The following is a 19,690-nucleotide window of genomic DNA, read 5'->3' as shown; positions in this document are numbered from 1 at the left end:
AATGTTCATTAAACTGAAGAGCCATATGCCATATAGGGACTACTTGTGAAAGATGAATGGAGGAGTGGGAGATTCTTGTAGTGCTGACGAATGTTGAGGGACTTGACGTTTTCAGGTTATGTTCTTGTGTTATGTTTGAGAATTGTAGTCTAGAAATATGTCTCAATTTGTTGGTTGAGATGTGAGATCAGAATGTATAGCAATACGTGGAAATACTGTGCAGTTTTACTGTTCACTTTAATCGCTTTGTGCGGTTATAACCAGGCGTACGATATCGATTGCAATAATTTAAGACTAGGACAATATATTTGCCCACATCCTGAATATGATTTCGTTGATCCGAAAACCCAACAGCCTAAAGGATGCACTAGAGAGAACAAGGCGAAAGGTACTTATCGGATTTAAATTTCAGTTATCTCTAACTCCATATAATAAATCCAGGGAAATTGAAGGTTTGGAAGATACTTTCATAACCTTTCATTGTGACTGGATTATACAAAAATTCGATTCGTATGTGTTCCTAATTTTTTTTTTTAATGTTTCCAGTCCTTTGCCAAGCTGCAGCAGAATTAATTTGCAAAGAAACTGGAAACAACACATTCAAAAAAGATATACCCTGCAGATGGACGTGAGTATCTAGCTATGCTTTTTGAATAGAAATATATCATTTTAAGAAAAATTGAACTAATGAGTCCGATGTTCAACTTCAGCAATGGATACTCGTTTGAAACATCACTTCTGCTGTCTATATTTCTTGGAATGTTTGGAGCAGATAGATTTTACCTTGGATATCCAGCGCTTGGTTTGCTGAAGCTTAGTACGCTAGGTTTTCTTTTTATTGGTCAATTTTTAGACGTCATTTTGATAGCTACTCAAGTTGTAGGACCAGCAGATGGGTCTCATTATGTAATGCCTTACTATGGTGCAGGAATTCAAGTTATTAGGAGTAATAATTTCACTTACAAATTGCCGCAAGATGATTGGTGAGATATAGAGGGTTGGATCTGGGGTGCATTTGTTACTTAACTGCACACTGATATGGATATTCCCATTGAGATAGATAATGTAAATGAATTCAGGCAGAATTTTGTTTTTTGTCTTTTCATGCGAATAACTAATACGTCATGAATACTCTCATGGTATTTTTACACATATTGTTCAAGCCGTTGTAACAAGGATAACACTTCCAGAAATGGATAACATTTATGATGGATAAAATGAATTGTTTAGACTGAAATCCGATCCTATTATGTTGATAATCTGTTATACTTATTGTTTTATTGCCATCGAATTACTACGATGATCACTTACAGGGAGTTATGGAATACATTAGCATAATTTTTTTATATGAACATTTGAACAGGTTTCTCGATCCTTCATTAATAAGCGCGTAAATTTAATGCCTTGCCTTTGATTATTATTAACACAATTACTTTATATATAGCATAATTGATGTCGGCACAGCTTATTTGAAATAACTGAATTTTATACGCGTGAAACTATTTTCAAGCACTCTGATCTCAGCCCTCTAATGTGAGTACTAACAATTAATATTGTAGCGAATTAAAACTTGTCTGATAAGTTCAGGTTTAGACTGAAATGTCTTTTTATAATGATATATTAATTGTTGCATTCTGTTGATATACACTGATCCCATGTAAATTGGATAATGTTATACTTGTATGCTATAAAATACAAACTTGGGCTGCATTCGTTTTTGCGCAAAACAGTTAAAGTTGTAATCGTTAATGATGATAGTAATTAATGATCGATACTCGATGAATAACGCGATACTAGAAAAATTATGTAAATTACATGTATATTATAAGATAATCGAATTAGATGATTGTATTTGAGATGTAAATACAAAGGGTGTAAATACTTAAATGTAATTATCTCATTCATTTTATATGGATATTTAATAAACCATTTTAATCAAAGCTTCAATTTTACAGAAATATATTCTTTACCTCAGTCCGCATTGTAGTCAAATCGATTGTCCGTTCATCAAATTTTTCAAACATCGGTTTACGAGATTCTCTGAATCCGACTCAAGACTTATGAAAACAATTTTATGAACATTTCAAACAGCACGAATCCTGCTTTGCACACTCACATTGTCATTCTTCCGAAGTCCAAGTGTTACGTGGCAACTTAATGAGTAAACGAAATATAAAAGAACTTTGACAGGCCATAAAAGACTATGGAAGCTTTCTTGAATCGAGTTCCTCGCAAGTGATATCATGAAAGCGTTCGTTGGTACATTTTGGAGATGCCGATAAATTTTATGATTTTTGCCCAAAGCATCACGAATTTGTTTCTTGTATTCGAGCGGAGAAGATGAACGAATATTAGCACGCAAGGAAATATTGGAATTAAATTTCATAAGCATTTAAGACACAACTCTTCTATTTTTTCTGTATGTACGAAGTCGTGTCCAACGTGCGATGCGTTCGGCACGTGTAACTACCCTAGATGACATAAAAATTTCATTACCGAACAATCTTCGGGTACTGTCCATTAGGATTGATAATAAAAATTTGATGACGAAAATGTATGATAAGTGCCTGTGAAGAGGCGGCAGATGAAGTTGTCGAACAATTGTCGACCAGAGATGATAAATGCACAAACCATGCAGACTTATCGTGGGATAGTCGCGATGGTTATTATTTTCAAGAAAACCAACGATCATTTAGTCGTGTGTGGGAGTAAATGCGTTAGGTTTAAGCACGTTCCAACACGATATTGCCTTATACCTACCGTTTCTCGATAATTCTGTGATATCTACCTCTGACGATTAAGTATAGAATTTGCAGCGATGTACATAATACGTTGCAATGAGCGAGTTTGCTCAGTCGAAACGTGGACATGAAGAAGATGGTGTCACCCAGCCTGCAATTACTGATACTCCTAGTCTTTGTGCTAGCGTCGAATCCTGCAGACGCAACATGGGTGAGCCTAGATCATTTTTACTAGAAAAGGTGATTCCGGGGTGGCCGATTACCCAGGAAGGATAACCGATGGTAAAAATTTACCAATTAGACCTGCGATTTCACGAAAATCATTCTTTCAAAATTAGTCCTTGAATAACGCTTGCAATTGGCAATTTATTTTAGCATGTACATTTCAAATAAATGAACACTCAACATTATATTACAGCATCATTCATGTGAAGCAACTCAGTACTGGAATACTGCAACCAAACACTGCGAAACGATTCCAGGGGGTGGTCATTTTATATCAGAGACAAGGAAATCATGCGGAGAAGATGTTACCCACCCCCATTCGCAGAGACCTCGTCACTATTATTACTGTATTTCGGAAATGAGAATCGAAGCGGAATGCAAATCATCTAATTATGTACATAGTTTTAAATCATGCATAGATGCAATTAATCCTGATGATAAAATCACCATTCAAATGAATAATGGCGTTGGAAATAATATGACACTGCCGCCTTGCAAAACCGCTGGTATCTTTGCAATAAAAGATAACTGTACCTTCTTCTACATATGCCACACCAATGGAACAACATTTTTTCAGCAAAAAGTCCCGTGTCCACCCAGAACAGTTTTTGACGATGATAAAAAAATGTGTGTATTCATAACGCCCTGTGACAAAAAAAACAAACATTGTATGAATTACGCAAAAACGACAGTCATGCCATCGAGTACAGAGAGAACATCGACTACTGATGAACCAATCTCGACGAATACAGAAGAAGGTTCGACAAGCACTACAAGCTCGACAACTACCGATGGTTCAACAACTACCGATGGTTCGACGACCAGCGAAAGCTCCACAACTACCGAAGGAACAACGACTACCGAAGGATCAACAATCACTGAAGGCTCGACAACTACCGTTGGTTCAACAACTACCGATGGTTCGACGACCAGCGAAAGCTCAACAACTACCGAAGGAACAACAACTACCGATGCTTCAACAACTACCGATAGTTCGACGACCAGCGAAAGCTCGACAACTACCGAAGGAACAACGACTACCGAAGGATCAACAATCACTGAAGGCTCGACAACTACCGATGGTTCAACAACTACCGATGGTTCGACGACCAGCGAAAGCTCAACAACTACCGAAGGAACAACAACTACCGATGCTTCAACAACTACCGATGGTTCGACGACCAGCGAAAGCTCGACAACTACCGAAGGAACAACGACTACCGAAGGTTCAACGACCACCGGAGGATACCCAACTACTGAAGGCTCGACAACTACCGATGGTTCAACGACCAGTGAAAGCTCAACAACTACCGATGGTTCGACGACTAGCGAAAGCTCAACAACTACCGAAGGAACAACAACTACCGATGGTTCAACGACTAGTGAAAGCTCAACAACTACCGATGGTTCAACAACTACCGATGGTTCGACGACCACCGAAAGCTCAACAACTACCGAAGGAACAACAACTACCGATGGTTCAACGACCAGTGAAAGCTCGACAACTACCGATGGTTCAACAACTACCGATGGTTCAACAACTACTGATGGATCAACAATCACTGAAGGCTCGACAACTACCGATGGTTCAACAACTACCGATGGTTCAACAACTACCGATGGTTCGACGACCACCGAAAGCTCAACAACTACCGAAGGACCAACAACTACCGATGCTTCAACAACTACCGATGGTTCGACGACCACCGAAAGCTCAATAACTACCGAAGGAACAACAACTACCGATGGTTCAACAACTACCGATGGTTCGACGACCACCGAAAGCTCAACAACTACCGAAGGAACAACAACTACCGATGGTTCAACGACCAGTGAAAGCTCGACAACTACCGATGGTTCAACAACTACCGATGGTTCAACAACTACCGATGGTTCAACAACTACCGATGGTTCGACGACCACCGAAAGCTCAACAACTACCGAAGGAACAACAACTACCGATGGTTCAACAACTACCGATGGTTCAACAACTACCGATGGTTCGACGACCACCGAAAGCTCAACAACTACCGAAGAAACAACAACTACCGATGGTTCAACGACCAGTGAAAGCTCGACAACTACCGATGGTTCAACAACTACCGATGGTTCAACAACTACCGATGGTTCAACAAGTACCGATGGTTCGACGACCACCGAAAGCTCAATAACTACCGAAGGAACAACAACTACCGATGGTTCAACAACTACCGATGGTTCGACGACCACCGAAAGCTCAACAACTACCGAAGGAACAACAACTACCGATGGTTCAACGACCAGTGAAAGCTCGACAACTACCGATGGTTCAACAACTACCGATGGTTCAACAACTACCGATGGTTCAACAACTACCGATGGTTCGACGACCACCGAAAGCTCAACAACTACCGAAGGAACAACAACTACCGATGGTTCAACAACTACCGATGGTTCAACAACTACCGATGGTTCGACGACCACCGAAAGCTCAACAACTACCGAAGAAACAACAACTACCGATGGTTCAACGACCAGTGAAAGCTCGACAACTACCGATGGTTCAACAACTACCGATGGTTCAACAACTACCGATGGTTCAACAAGTACCGATGGTTCGACGACCACCGAAAGCTCAACAACTACCGAAGGAACAACAACTACCAATGGTTCAACAACTACCGATGGTTCAACAACTACCGATGGTTCGACGACCACCGAAAGCTCAACAACTACCGATGGTTCAACAACTACCGATGGTTCGACGACCACCGAAAGCTCAACAACTACCGAAGAAACAACAACTACCGATGGTTCAACGACCAGTGAAAGCTCGACAACTACCGATGGTTCAACAACTACCGATGGTTCAACAACTACCGATGGATCAACAAGTACCGATGGTTCGACGACCACCGAAAGCTCAACAACTACCGAAGGAACAACAACTACCGATGGTTCAACAACTACCGATGGTTCGACGACCACCGAAAGCTCAACAACTACCGAAGGAACAACAACTACCGATGGTTCAACGACCAGTGAAAGCTCGACAACTACCGATGGTTCAACAACTACCGATGGTTCAACAACTACCGATGGTCTGACGACCAGCGAAAGCTCGACAACTACCGATGGTTCAACGACCACCGAAAGCTCAACAACTACCGAAGGAACAACAACTACCGATGGTTCAACGACCAGTGAAAGCTCGACAACTACCGATGGTTCAACAACTACCGATGGTTCAACAACTACCGATGGTTCAACAACTACCGATGGTTCGACGACCACCGAAAGCTCAACAACTACCGAAGAAACAACAACTACCGATGGTTCAACGACCAGTGAAAGCTCGACAACTACCGATGGTTCAACAACTACCGATGGTTCAACAACTACCGATGGTTCAACAAGTACCGATGGTTCGACGACCACCGAAAGCTCAACAACTACCGAAGGAACAACAACTACCGATGGTTCAACAACTACCGATGGTTCAACAACTACCGATGGTTCGACGACCACCGAAAGCTCAACAACTACCGATGGTTCAACAACTACCGATGGTTCGACGACCACCGAAAGCTCAACAACTACCGAAGAAACAACAACTACCGATGGTTCAACGACCAGTGAAAGCTCGACAACTACCGATGGTTCAACAACTACTGATGGATCAACAATCACTGAAGGCTCGACAACTACCGATGGTTCAACAACTACCGATGCTTCGACGACCACCGAAAGCTCAACAACTACCGAAGGAACAACAACTACCGATGGTTCAACGACCAGTGAAACCTCAACAACTACCGATGGTTCGATGACCAGCGAAAGCTCAACAACTACCAAAGGAACAACAACTACCGATGCTTCAACAACTACCGATGGTTCAACGACTAGCGAACGCTCAACAACTACCGATGGTCTGACGACCAGCGAAAGCTCGACAACTACCGATGGTTCGACGACCACCGAAAGCTCAACAACTACCGAAGGAACAACAACTACCGATGCTTCAACAACTACCGATGGTTCAACCACCAGCGAAAGCTTGACAACTACCGAAGGAACAACAACTACCGATGCTTCAACAACTACCGAAGGAACAACAACTACCGATGCTTCAACAACTACCGATGGTTCAACGACTAGCGAACGCTCAACAACTACCGATGGTCCGACGACCAGCGAAAGCTCGACAACTACCGATGGTTCGACGACCACCGATAGCTCAACAACTACCGAAGGAACAACAACTACCGATGGTTCAACAACTACCGATGGATCAACAATCACTGAAGGCTCGACAACTACCGAAGGAACAACGACTACCGAAGGATCAACAATCACTGAAGGCTCGACAACTACCGATGGTTCAACAACTACCGATGGTTCGACGACCAGCGAAAGCTCAACAACTACCGAAGGAACAACAACTACCGATGCTTCAACAACTACCGATGGTTCAACAACTACCGATGGTTCAACAACTACCGATAGTTCAACGACTAGCGAAAGCTCAACAACTACCGATGGTTCAACGACCAGCGAAAGCTCAACAACTACCGAAGGAACAACAACTACCGATGGTTCGACGACCAGTGAAAGCTCAACAACTACCGATGGTTCGACGACCAGCGAAAGCTCAACAACTACCGAAGGAACAACAACTACCGATGGTTCAACGACCAGCGAAAGCTCAACAACTACCGATGGTTCAACGACCAGTGTAAGCTCAACAACTACCGATGGTTCAACAACTATCGATGGTTTGACGACCAGCGAAAGCTCAACAACTACCGAAGGAACAACAACTACCGTTGGTTCAACGACCAGTGAAAGCTCAACGACTACCGATGGTTCGACGACCAGCGAAAGCTCAACTACTACCGAAGGAACAACAACTACCGATGGTTCAACGACCAGCGAAAGCTCAACAACTACTGGTGGATCAACAATTACTGAAGGCTCGACAACTACCGATGGTTCAACAATCACTGAAGGATCGACAACTACCGAAGGATCGACAACTCCTGATTGCAATACGGCAGTGACTTCGTCTTGGACTACCACCACTGCCGCACCGATAAAGGGTACGCTCTCATTATAATATAATTTATTTGATCTCTAGTCGGTAATTAGAAAGTACATTTTAAAAATGGAATTTCGAATTCAAATCAAATAGTTTGTCTTTGAAATCGGAACTAATGCCACTATTTTCTTCTTCAGTTCATTGCAAAGCGTCGGGGTATGCGAGAGTGGATAATGACTGTTCCAACTACTATCACTGCACAAGCGGATTCTTCGGCTTTTGGAGAGAAGCTACAACGTATCAATGTCCTACCTGTCTCCGATATAATTCCAACACCAAATCTTGCGACGATGTTTCAAACGTCCCTGAATGCTCGAACGGTGATTCGCCTTTCAACAACTGCACGGGGGTCGGAACATTTAGAGATACTATCAATCCTCGAAAATATTACGTCTGTAAAGAACAATCAGGGGGCAAGATCGTTATGACTCGAGAGGAATGTTTGGAGTCTCAAGTATTTAATCCCGTCACTTCATCGTGTGATGATCCCGCAAATGTTCAACTACTTTGGCCTCCGGGCGAATGCTATGAACCAGGAATTTTCGCAAACCCGTTCGACTGTAATAAATTTTACGTATGTAACGATGCTGGTGATAAGCTGATAAAAGTCGAAAAGAATTGTCCCGCGGATTTGGTCTTTAACGAGTACCGAGGATATTGTCACACTTTTGTGGGCGCTTAAGCATGTAAGTTGACAATAATATCGTTGTAAGTATGGTTTTAGCAATGAGAAAAAAAAATGATCAATCAGATTAATAATCAATATCGACATATCAGAGTTTCAGCTACTGCTGTGCATTGACCAACAAAATATCTTTTGCTGGGCATCATCTCAACGGTTACATGAAAACAGTTGGAAATGCTATGAGGACGAAGCCCGGATCTCTCAACCTATTCTATAAAGAGTCACCATCATTTGTGGCACGTTGTACTCACGCATTAATCAGGGGCAATTAAAATTTTTAAACGAAATTATGGTTCTGATATTACAATTTATTGCAAATCATTCACTATAATATGTTATATTGGTCTTGATATCTGTACACGTTTCTTACCTAAAGGTTTCTGAATGCTATGAAAGGCGACATCGTAGATGTTTGTAACCACCTCAACCACACACAGATGAACTTAGCATACTTGCAAATACCTTCCATTCTAATGATGTTTCATCACACTCATCCGTGTTGACGTTCGCTTTCTTTTTCTTGCTGTTTCTCTTGCTGACTTACAAGGTGGTAATAGGCTCCTTTCTTTGCCGTCAATTCTTCGTGTTTACCCATCTTATGTAATGGAAAATAAAAGAAAAAAAATTCACATCATTTGACTCTCATGAAGATAATAATCGCGCTGATAAACAGCAAAACTAAAACTACCATTACCTCAATAATGACGCCATTCTGTAGAACTACAATAATATCCGCGTTTTTTACTGTGCTCAACCTATGAGCGATCACAAGGACAGTTCTACCCTTAGCTGCTGACTCTAGTGCTCTTTGAACAATTCTTTCACTTTCATAGTCCAAGGCACTATAACAGGAGATTGCAATACATAATTACATTGAATTATAATGACTGGACTAGACACGGAGTAATCTAATAAGTACCTTGTAGCTTCATCCAGAATGAGAATAGAGGGATTTTTGAGCAGCGCTCTCGCGATTGCTACTCGCTGTTTCTGACCACCTGATAATTGTGTACCTCTTTCGCCGACAAGAGTGTTGTATCCGTCAGGAAAATTACGAATAAATTGATCTGCATTAGCTTCTCTTGCAGCCGCAATCACCTGAGATCACAAGAGTAGAAGCCATGTACATCAGATATGATAAGGGAAATTTGAGGAATTTTAATAATTTCAATCTTATTTCACGATACGCATTAAACTAATACCTCCAAGTCTGTAGCGCCATGCATTCCATATCGAATATTTTCCATAATCGTTGTTGCAAATAGTATAGGCTCCTGATTAATATACCCCAATACTCCACCTCTAAGGTAGCTGGAATTCAGGGATCTGATATCCGTACCATCGATTTCAATCGATCCCTCATCGACGTCGTACAACCTGGAAATCCAATTCAGATTCGTCTTCCGTTTTAAAATCTGTGTGAAGTTTTTCTCACCTTTCTAGCAAAGCAGCCACTGTGGTTTTTCCATTTCCACTCGAGCCAACAATAGCTACTGTCTTACCAGCAGGAATTTTGAGATTGAAATTCTTCAGAACAGACTTATTTGGCCGTGTGGGATATTCAAATGTGACATTTTTGAATTCAATGTTACCCCTGAAGCATCTGTCTGTAATGACTTCACCTCCAACCATCATTGGGGACGGAGGTAGATTAAGGAACTGTATAGATAACAATAACATACAACTAGAGGAACGTGTCGTAGTTTAAAAGTCGCATTACTGTAGAACATACTTCGAAAACTCTTCCACCTGCGCTAATTCCATTGACATAGCTACCGAACAGTAGAGAGAGCTGAGTTAAGGATCTTTGAATTGTCTGGGTTGCCAAGAGAAACGCTATTAAATCTCCAGGAGTCAACTGGCCAATTGACATCAAATGACCACCAAGGTAAAGCGTACCCAGAACAATTCCATTCAGAAATAAGTTGGTCCCTGCCTGGAAAAGGCCGATACCAAAGCCTAGATGCTCTTGCATTGTCGCTGCTAGAGCAACTTCTTTAGAAAACATCTCTATTTCTCTTTCTTCAGCAGCAAAAGCCCGTACCTATAGAATATTACTTTACTAATAGTGGGAGTGTGGTTGCAAATTTAAGCCGATGGTAAGTGACTTTATTTCAAAAGACTAACTGTTCTAATGTTACTCAATGCCTCTTCGGAAACTGCAATTGACTTTGATGTTTGATTTTGAGCATTTCTGGATAATTTCCTCAAACTTGAGCCTAGCAGAGCACCAACAAGTATAACAGTCGGAACACACAGCACCATAATTCCAGTAAGTTGAGGTGAAATCATTGTGATAGATATGACACAGCCTACAATTTGAGTGATACTTCTCAGCCCTTGGGATATACACATTTTGAAGGAGCTCTTAAAATCTTGTATGTCTGTAGTCAAACGACTAACTATTTCACCAGTTCGGTGGCGATCAAAAAAGGCCATGTCCTGCATGATTATTGACTTAAATAAATCCTGTCGAAGCTTCATGGCTATTTTTTCTCCAATGCCAGAAAGCGTATAGATATATACAAAAGTGAACAGTGCCTAGGGAAGATATCCAACAATATAGCAAAAAATGTATGTAATACTGCAACATTTGTAAGTACTGAGTAACAGTGCTATCCCTGTAACACCTCTGGATAAACTGAAAACAGCTTAGCGTAATAGTTACATACTTGGGCTACATACATGCGTGCCAAACGGTAGGCAGGACTCGCCAGATTTTCAGCTATTGTGAATGCAGAATTGCTGCCATTTTCTAAAGAGCCATTTTTATTTCCAGCAAATTTTGCTACTACATTTATCACCCCACCTGTACATTGGGGTATCCAAATATTCAGTACAGCAACCATGAGGGCGCTCTGTAAGAGAATCATTTCGAAATTGGTTGCCAGAGTTTAGTAATGTTCATTCAAACATTTTTCCCCAACCGTGGTGAAATAATTGAAAAAAATTCACTCAATTCATAGGTGATAAACTTACAGTTAGTGCTAATAAGAAGTACCAAATGTGGGGATATAGATACTGAAAAAATTTGGTCCATGGAAAATGAGACTCATTTTCTATAATTTTGATTGCACCAACAGTTCTATTATTCTCGCATGCTACTGTACTTGCTTGCAACCTCAGAAAACAAGCCGTCGCTATTCCAAGTCCGCCAAATCCTAGCAGTGCGCCTTGAGGCTGACGCTGCAGTCCAGATTTTGTATTAGGTTGTTTGTGAAGGTACGTATTGAACTTTCCCTTCACTGTCTTCAAAAAATGTATTTTCTTCTCAAAGCAACATCTCATCCAATGATTACTGAAATCATAATGAAAATATAGTAAATTGTAGGCACAAATCATCGCTAACCTCAAGGATATCCAAGGGAAAATAAGATTTGTCAACGAAAAAATAAGGTGTAAATAAATACCTTGATGCTCCCGAATGATGAAAATGGGGCTTCAAGAGCATGGCAATTCGTAATATCGACATGTTTCACTTTTATCATTTATACCTCAATCAACCAAAGATAATAGAAATAAATCAATATTTCCATCGAATCTAATCACCACATCATATATGAGAGAGCACCCAAGTCATCGTGAATGATTATTCTAATTTTACCACCGCAATTATCATACAGTAAAGAAACACATTAACTCCCGACTAAATTATTGTAATGTGACATCTGACAAGGGCATGCACGCGTCTTCTGAAATTGTGCCCCGATAGATTCTTGCGCCCGAGAACTAGTACATCCTAGTGTAACTTATAGGAACTATTTCAAATCGTGATTTTTGCCTGACATGGAGCAAGAATTACATTAATTTGATTATATGCAAAAATCACGGCTGACTAATCTTCTAATCAGTTCATCTGATTACCAGTAATATCTATTGTAATTCATAGATCAAAAAATTTATTATGTAATTGTTACGAAGGCTAGGAATTTTTCACTACAATTTCATCCCTCTTTGGGACATCCAAACATCGCACTCTGTACGTGGATGAATAATATATTTAATTTTCGGTATTTTATGTGACCGCAATTTTGCCGAGATCAATGAGCTTTTAGGACGGTAGGCGATGAGAGGATAAGAAAAAAGGACTGAGGTAAAGCTCATGACAAGGTGAACGTTATATAAAACAGAGAAAGTTTCACTGCAAAGTACCAAAAGTACTGAGTACACTTTTCACCCTCTGTTCCTCTGTAACTTTACAGTCACATACCTTGGTACATATCCCTTGAAGAGCAGCGTATATACGCACATATACACATTTATCGGTGCATGACGTTGTGGGAGTTTGTAGCTAAGGGTAGATTTAATAGCCACGAAGCTAATTGCTTGGCAAATACATAAATACGCGTTATTAACTTTGAGTTCAAAGACCCGCGGCGATTAGGTTCTTTAGACTTTTGCAATCCGCGCAGCTAAGTCTGAAGGACTTAATTTCAGGTCTTTTTGTATCCACTACCTCTGCTGAAATCATACATAAAATCATATACAGTCAAGCCCCACGAATACGCACCCATGAAATATACGGGAGAAAAAAATAATAAATGTGTATTACATGTACACACTATTATAGGTGCGTACCATCTGGATATGTTGTTACGCTGCTTATACAATTAGTCAGGCTTTTAGTCGCATCCAATTATGCGACTATAATTTTTCACGCTGAGTGCAGGATATCATGTACAGAAAAGAGAAGAGAAAAAAAAAAAAAACGTTAAAGAAAGTGAAAATGTAAAACGAAAATAGAAGAAAGAAATGCGCTGAACAAAGTACTTTGTGTTTCTGAACAATTGCGCGTCTTTGAAATACTTCATTTCTTCGGATGGCCAGTTACTCAATCACTGCACAAGAAAACGATGAAATAAATAGAAAGACGTTAGATACTGATCCTAAAAATTCTGGCGCGAGTCTCGAGGGGATGGAAATTGGTGCGCGAATGGGGTGGGATTTGAATGAACAATGCTCACTGTTCGATCGGTCCTCCTTGATTGAATCAATCACATAAAAGTCTGTCAGGGACCGTGGGTACTTGGGCAGCCCAATTTCTTCTTTCGGGGATGATCCAACCGCGTTCTCCTACTGTAGCTTATACGCCAGATTTGTCTGTAAGAGTTCAAGATGGCCTCCTCTCCTGCAAACCCCGCATCTCATTCACGTATTCATATGTACCTATGTGATGTACATATTTACCATTACGTGTATATGCTCGCATGTAAAAATGTGTGGGTGTACAAACTGAGCAATTTATCCGCACGGTATAAAATATATGTACCTATATGATATGTATGTGTATAAAATAAAGTACAGTTCGTTCTGTGCTCGTTTCAACCACTTGAATCGAAGTAGTTTATAAGTGAATGGCACCGCCGATGTATGTGCCATTGCACTGCGAAGGGGGTTACAATATATTCCGATGTATTGTGTGCCACACATCATACCTACTCGGAAATTTCAGGGTAGATATAATTCACGCAATCTCTTTTCGCCTGCATGCACTTATAGTTGCTTGATATGTAATAAATACATACCGTAAAAGAATTAAGACCATCTGTGCTTTTTCCTAGAAAAAAAGAAACGAAATTACCACCCCTCTTCATGCCAGACCCGCGGTCATAATTACCGCTCAAATTTATACAATTCTTTCTCGCTATTTTTCATACAGGGAACATCAAACCGTTGATTCCATCCATTATTCGGAGTTCCGGAAATCCCGCAAATAATATAACAAACGGGGCAGGTACGAAAATTCAATTTACAGCCTGACCGCTCTCTGTGGACAAAGCAGCGAGTTTATAATTTTATTTCAGATAACGACTTCATGGAATACATCGCGTTAAATAATTTGATTTGAATATATACATCACCTGAGCCGGAACAGTCGCGTTAGAATGTTTGACATCGAATTCGTGCTTTCTGCAACGTGGATAAATATGCACGAGTTGAACGAAAAAAAAAAAAAAAAACGGTAAAATCTGTGAACGCGACCCTTTTTTTTTTTTTTGTCTTTTCTTATTTTCTTTCTCACCGAGTTGGCAACCATCGGCAAGTGAACCGCAATCCTAGATATAGCCCAGCTGCAACCGCGTTACGTACTCGATTATACGTACATACAGGAAACGCTAAAATATTGGCTCGCGAATCGGTACCTCGAGGAACTTACGTATATTTGTGTGTTTTTCCCTTGCACGGATTTCTGCAGTCTACAGATCTGATGTTCACTATACGTTATAAATCGTCGTCAAATCAGCTCGACAAATCCGCAGCTGTATTACGGTGAGACATGCAGAAGTGCAGACGATATCAGCTGGTATGAGGAGAAATTCAATTTGCACCAGCTATACTCAGCATTCTGCGAACATGTGTAGCAACATATCTGTACCGTGTATCCGTAAAATGTTATACCGAACTATACGCCAACGTCGGAGGTTTCCGCGATAAACGACGAACGATGAACTTTATTCGCTTGTAACTCCACGTCTCGCCAGGCAAATGCACTCTAATTACGTATGATAATTTGATTTTATTCTTTGAACAAAGTATTCAAAATTTCCTAATCTTTGCCTGCATGATATTTATTTTTGAATATGGCGTAGACCTCGACCTTGCGAGGCTTCATGCGGCAAATTATATTTTATCATTATACGATACGCGTTTGATTGAGTATAACATTCGCTAAAGCTCATAAGCATATCCTGCAACTTCACTATTTAATGTACATAATGCGACTGTTTGCGAAGAATTTAAACCATCAAATTAAACGAGGTTTAGTCCACGTATACTCGACATACAGTCGTGCAACAAAATTACAGAATAGTATATATATTTAATCATTATGTAGATATTTTAATATATATTTCTATCTTGAAATACATGGCAATAAATAATTCTTCTATACGGAATTAATATACCAGGGACAAATTCAATTCGTTATCATAGTTTTTTTTCTAGTCTTATTGTTTTTTTTTTTTTTTTTTTTTATAGAGTAAAACAATTGTCAATATTTGACTTTAAACATTCACGATCATCATCGTTATGAATTTTAATATGATAGAATTCATTTTACTGCAGTTGATCAAACTGTATCAAATTAATAACGCAGGTAAATTATCATCAGAGGTTCCTGGATAGGGGTAGTGTACCGTATTGTGCATTCGTAGTGCAAATTATTTTGATACTTGAAGTTTTTCCCTAGTTAAAATAATCGTCCGTTTGCCCTCGACGAAATCATTGGGGAGGGATAAAATAATTTGTAGAATTTGAAAAGGTTATCGTTCGCAGGCTTGTGCCGAAACAGTTGTACAACGCATCTTGTAGAACTAGTTCATGGATATTATCAAAGTTATGTATTCACAAATCACAAGCGCATACGAAAATACATGGATGTGTAAAGACAGGGGGAGTAGAGACGCGGAGGAAACAAGAAAAATAGAGCTAGGCGGTGTGTTGCGGGAAGAGACGAGGAATGAAACGATCGGAGGAAGAAAGAAGAGGAAAGAGAAAAGGAAAAATGAGAATAAATAAGGAAAAAAGAGAAGAGATCGACCTAGAGCCGGGGGTGTGGGTGTCGCGATGGGGAGGTAAAGAGAGACGAGTAAATACATAACTCACACAAATAGGAAATACGAAATACCTTAGAGGCGTATCACCACAGAAGCTGCCGTGCCTACAACCACTATTTGTTCTAGGCTCCCGCCAGCTCGTAGCTCCCGCAGCAGAAAATAGGGGTTGAGGGTTGACGGGGGTTGAGAGGAGATTCCCCCAGGTTCTCTCCTGCACCGACGTGTTTCTATCCTTCCCTCCGTCCCTCCGTCCATCCGTTGGTCCGTCGAAACGGTTCGTCTATTTGTCCACGTAGCGGTATGAAATTACACCCTGGGGCGAATTTCAGACCACGCCCACCACCCTCTGTTTCAGCTCGACGATTGGTTAGCTCTGACTTCCTATGTCCCCCACCAGTTACGAGAGCGAAAACTAGGCGCGAGAATGGAGGGAGAAATCGGGGGTTGAAATACGACCGTGCCACCGTAGAGGGGAGGATAAGGGGTGAGCGAACAAGGTAGCTACAAGAGAACCTCCAAAGGCGAACCTTACGATCCTCAACAGAACCTCTTTATACATACATACATACATACCTATCCCAACCAGCTACGACGACGTGTGTGAAGAGAAGTTCAAGAGGGTGTTGAAATACTGGAGGCTTCATTTGCTCTATTCTTTGCCCATCCGACTGACGGAAGTTATACCCGCCAAGATACCATCGGATCGTATTTTCACGAGAGAATTCGAAAAATTTATACTTAAATATCATACAGGCTACACGTATAATTCCTACCGACCGAGGATACTGCAATTGAAATATACATATAAGCTCGTCAAAAATTCATCCCCCTTTTACTTTGCCGGTGAAAAAACTGGCGAACGAATCACATCTGTTTTATTGCCTCGTACACATAGGCAGGTAAAAGACTCGACGAAATTAGATTCACCTACGTATTTTATAGACTACTGAGCTTCTGAACTAAAGTTTAATTTTCGATACAGTAGCGTTTGTCGCATGTATAATGTACCAAGTGTACCTATGTAGGTGTGTGTGTGTGTGTATACTATATGTATATATATCCGTACATTTCTGAGCTTTTGTCTGACAATTTATTGAAGTTGTAAGCGCGCTCGAAATTGTATACTATAATGGCGGATGCAAGCGACTATAACTGTACGTAGTGAACGTACAGTGACAGTTTGCTACAGAATTACAACAAGGAGTTTCATGTCCTACATTGCATAACGAACGATATTGTCCCAGCGGCAAGCAGCGGCGCGGCAACAGTCATCCAAAATACTCTCGAAACTCTGAAAGCTCAGGGAATCGCTAAAGCGATTACACTGTAAGCGAATACATAGGGCGAAAGCAACCGTAATCAGACTAACATTGATCGATCGCATAATAAACGCCTCGTAATTGCGTCGGACCAGCTTCTTCTTTTACACCTTCGCTACAACTTCTTTTTCCGTTTTTTTTTTCCCATCGTCTCGTATACCGTAAATTGTTGGCTCTCGCGAGAATCGTCCGCGTGGGTTGTAAAAACGAGATTCTTTTTCTCGCATATTTTTGTTCTTTACGCCCCTGCAGCAACAAAAATCACAAGACGAATCGCGCGGTTTTTCGCAGACGTATGGATCTTGTAAAATTGAGTTTTTTTTTTTTTTTCTTATATTCACGATGATAAAAACGTCTGTTTCCAATACAGAGGAACGTGCAGACGCGACGTTTGTACGTACCTGTACCACATATTCAAACTCGTGGTTCCATTTACCCATACTATAATATATTGACTGCATACCGGAGGGTCCTTCGCAAAGTTTTTCGACGTCGTTGAAATGTTTGGGGACATTTTTACGTTCTGTCGTACGATAGAAAAAAACAAAAAAAAAAAATAACTAGTATAGTACGTGGAGAATATGGATGATACAAAGTCTGCGGAGTTTGTAAATTAATTAATTTCACCCCGGAAAAATTGATCCACGCGAAACGAGTACGTATATGAAACGAAACGTGCTGAGGCTAACCACGTCGCACGTGATTCCGCTTAACATTTGACCCTCGATTTGCCGTATATACGATGTTATGACAGTTTTGTATTAAAAGGATGATTTTCCCGTATGACTTTAACGGCAGCACCCTTGGGCGGGTGGTGATGATCCTCGCATTTAACGACCCCTCCCATTAAACTACGGGTGCTTAACGTATACGTACACATACAGCGATACGCATACACGTCTACGTACGACAGGAGCAAAATGCGCCTCAACGTGCGTTGCGGTCTCATAAATTACTCTGGTATTAGTTTATGAAATTTTGCGGCGTGACAAACTATTTGTTAAGAACCCCCCCTCCCCCCCCCCCCCCCCGGTGCCCCTCCAAGTTCGCGTATAAGCGCGCTATTATTATCATTATTATCATCATCGCACGAGGGGAATCCTTTGTACGGGTGAACAAAAAGGGGTAGTTTTGAATTCGCGTACGATATAAAACGCGTAATTTTACGTAGACATTTGAAAAGGTGTTTTTTTTTGTTTTTCTTCTTCCCAAACTGTACGAAAGAGAAAATCCGAGTGCATGCGGAGAAATGGAAAATTGGAATTGAAAGTTTGAAGTTCGCATAGTTGACGGATGATTAGGGTTCGGACGCGCGTGCCAGGAAATATTGTAATACTTAATAAAAAAACGTTCGGCATTGTTGGTGGTGACAGGTTTTAAATGATAAAAAAGAGGCACGTATACGTACGGTACGTACGGCTCTGTGATCCCGCATACATAATACCGACGTATAGGGTAGTGAGAAGTTTGAACATAATATAGTGCAGGAGCTATGAAGGCATATGGTATAAAGAGAGGCAGGTGTTGGATTTTGAATTATATTCCTAAGTGGATTATGGCTCGAAATGTTTTTGTTAGATCACGTGCAGTTGTCAAAATAGATTTGTTTTTATAATAGCATTATAGCCACCGCTTTACCGGGTTACATAAACCGTCCGAAGATTACGATCTACAGCTTATGTACGTACGATGTCAACCCTTTATCCTACTTTATTTTTCATTTCCAGGGGTGCGGAGAAACGAGAATTCAAATTCAAAAATTTCAAAATGTTCGGGATACACACGATACAATGCTTCTGTAATATAAATTTAAAAAGCCTCGAATCGTTTTGAAATTTAATTAATCTCTGATAATTTTGTAGTTATAAATCGCCGTGGAATCGTGGGTTGTTGGGGAGATGAGGGGTGGTCGAATTAATACTTTGCCTCAGAATTTCATTTCTTTTCTCGCGGTACTTTGGAGATATTATATTATCTGCGAGGATATATAGCCAAAAGCAACGCCGGCGGATGGAACTTTATAAAAATGTTATGAGGAGTTTAATTGGCGAACACTTTATTACTTGGTCATGGTGAGCGGGGAGAGA

General features: G+C 40.6%; 3 protein-coding genes across 5 annotated transcripts; 2 read left to right on the top strand and 1 right to left on the bottom strand.

The window, feature by feature from the left end:
- The first annotated feature begins 50 nt into the window (after positions 1-50).
- LOC105693886 (TM2 domain-containing protein CG10795) lies at positions 51-1,947 on the top strand. The gene is made up of 3 exons (XM_012414099.3): positions 51-388; positions 547-628; positions 711-1,947. Exons 1-3 carry the CDS (start codon positions 193-195, stop codon positions 985-987), a joined length of 555 nt encoding a protein of 184 aa, XP_012269522.2. The 5' UTR covers positions 51-192; the 3' UTR covers positions 988-1,947.
- An 890-nt stretch (positions 1,948-2,837) lies between these two features.
- LOC105693923 (serine-rich adhesin for platelets-like) lies at positions 2,838-9,015 on the top strand. The gene is made up of 5 exons (XM_048651845.1): positions 2,838-2,981; positions 3,160-3,886; positions 4,175-8,044; positions 8,181-8,729; positions 8,821-9,015. The coding sequence occupies exons 1-4, from the start codon at positions 2,838-2,840 to the stop codon at positions 8,723-8,725; spliced, it is 5,286 nt and encodes a 1,761-aa protein (XP_048507802.1). The 3' UTR covers positions 8,726-8,729; positions 8,821-9,015.
- Positions 9,016-12,447, bottom strand: LOC105693922 (mitochondrial potassium channel ATP-binding subunit). 3 transcript variants are annotated; one of them, XM_012414183.3, is made up of 10 exons: positions 12,139-12,447; positions 11,708-12,026; positions 11,401-11,586; positions 10,856-11,269; positions 10,461-10,772; positions 10,164-10,387; positions 9,931-10,105; positions 9,648-9,826; positions 9,423-9,570; positions 9,016-9,323 (listed from the first exon to the last, which is right to left on the bottom strand). In XM_012414183.3, exons 1-10 carry the CDS (start codon positions 12,198-12,200, stop codon positions 9,219-9,221), a joined length of 2,124 nt encoding a protein of 707 aa, XP_012269606.2. In that variant the 5' UTR covers positions 12,201-12,447; the 3' UTR covers positions 9,016-9,218. The 3 variants fall into 3 exon arrangements, with proteins under 3 accessions (XP_012269606.2, XP_048507795.1, XP_048507796.1); XM_048651838.1 differs by lacking the exon at positions 12,139-12,447 and having other exon boundaries at positions 11,708-11,749; positions 11,850-11,973; XM_048651839.1 differs by lacking the exon at positions 12,139-12,447 and having other exon boundaries at positions 11,850-11,990.
- Between the last annotated feature and the right edge of the window lie 7,243 nt (positions 12,448-19,690).

This window comes from Athalia rosae, chromosome 3, assembly GCF_917208135.1.
Source record: "Athalia rosae chromosome 3, iyAthRosa1.1, whole genome shotgun sequence".
NCBI classification, from domain to species: Eukaryota; Metazoa; Arthropoda; class Insecta; order Hymenoptera; family Athaliidae; genus Athalia; species Athalia rosae.
This window is presented reverse-complemented; position numbering and strand designations above follow the sequence as displayed.

Coding starts and splice junctions, on each gene's coding strand:
- LOC105693886 (XM_012414099.3), top strand. CDS start 193: ATGTATAGCAATACGTGGAAATACTGTGCAGTTTTACTGTTCACTTTA. Junction 389..546: donor TAGAGAGAACAAGGCGAAAG/GTACTTATCGGA, acceptor TAATGTTTCCAG/TCCTTTGCCAAGCTGCAGCA. Junction 629..710: donor GATATACCCTGCAGATGGAC/GTGAGTATCTAG, acceptor GTTCAACTTCAG/CAATGGATACTCGTTTGAAA.
- LOC105693923 (XM_048651845.1), top strand. CDS start 2,838: ATGAGCGAGTTTGCTCAGTCGAAACGTGGACATGAAGAAGATGGTGTC. Junction 2,982..3,159: donor GATCATTTTTACTAGAAAAG/GTGATTCCGGGG, acceptor ATTATATTACAG/CATCATTCATGTGAAGCAAC. Junction 3,887..4,174: donor TGGTTCAACAACTACCGATG/GTTCGACGACCA, acceptor CAACTACCGAAG/GAACAACGACTACCGAAGGT.
- LOC105693922 (XM_012414183.3), bottom strand. CDS start 12,200: ATGTCGATATTACGAATTGCCATGCTCTTGAAGCCCCATTTTCATCAT. Junction 11,587..11,707: donor ACTTCTTATTAGCACTAACT/GTAAGTTTATCA, acceptor ATTCTCTTACAG/AGCGCCCTCATGGTTGCTGT. Junction 9,571..9,647: donor ATTCTGGATGAAGCTACAAG/GTACTTATTAGA, acceptor CTCCTGTTATAG/TGCCTTGGACTATGAAAGTG.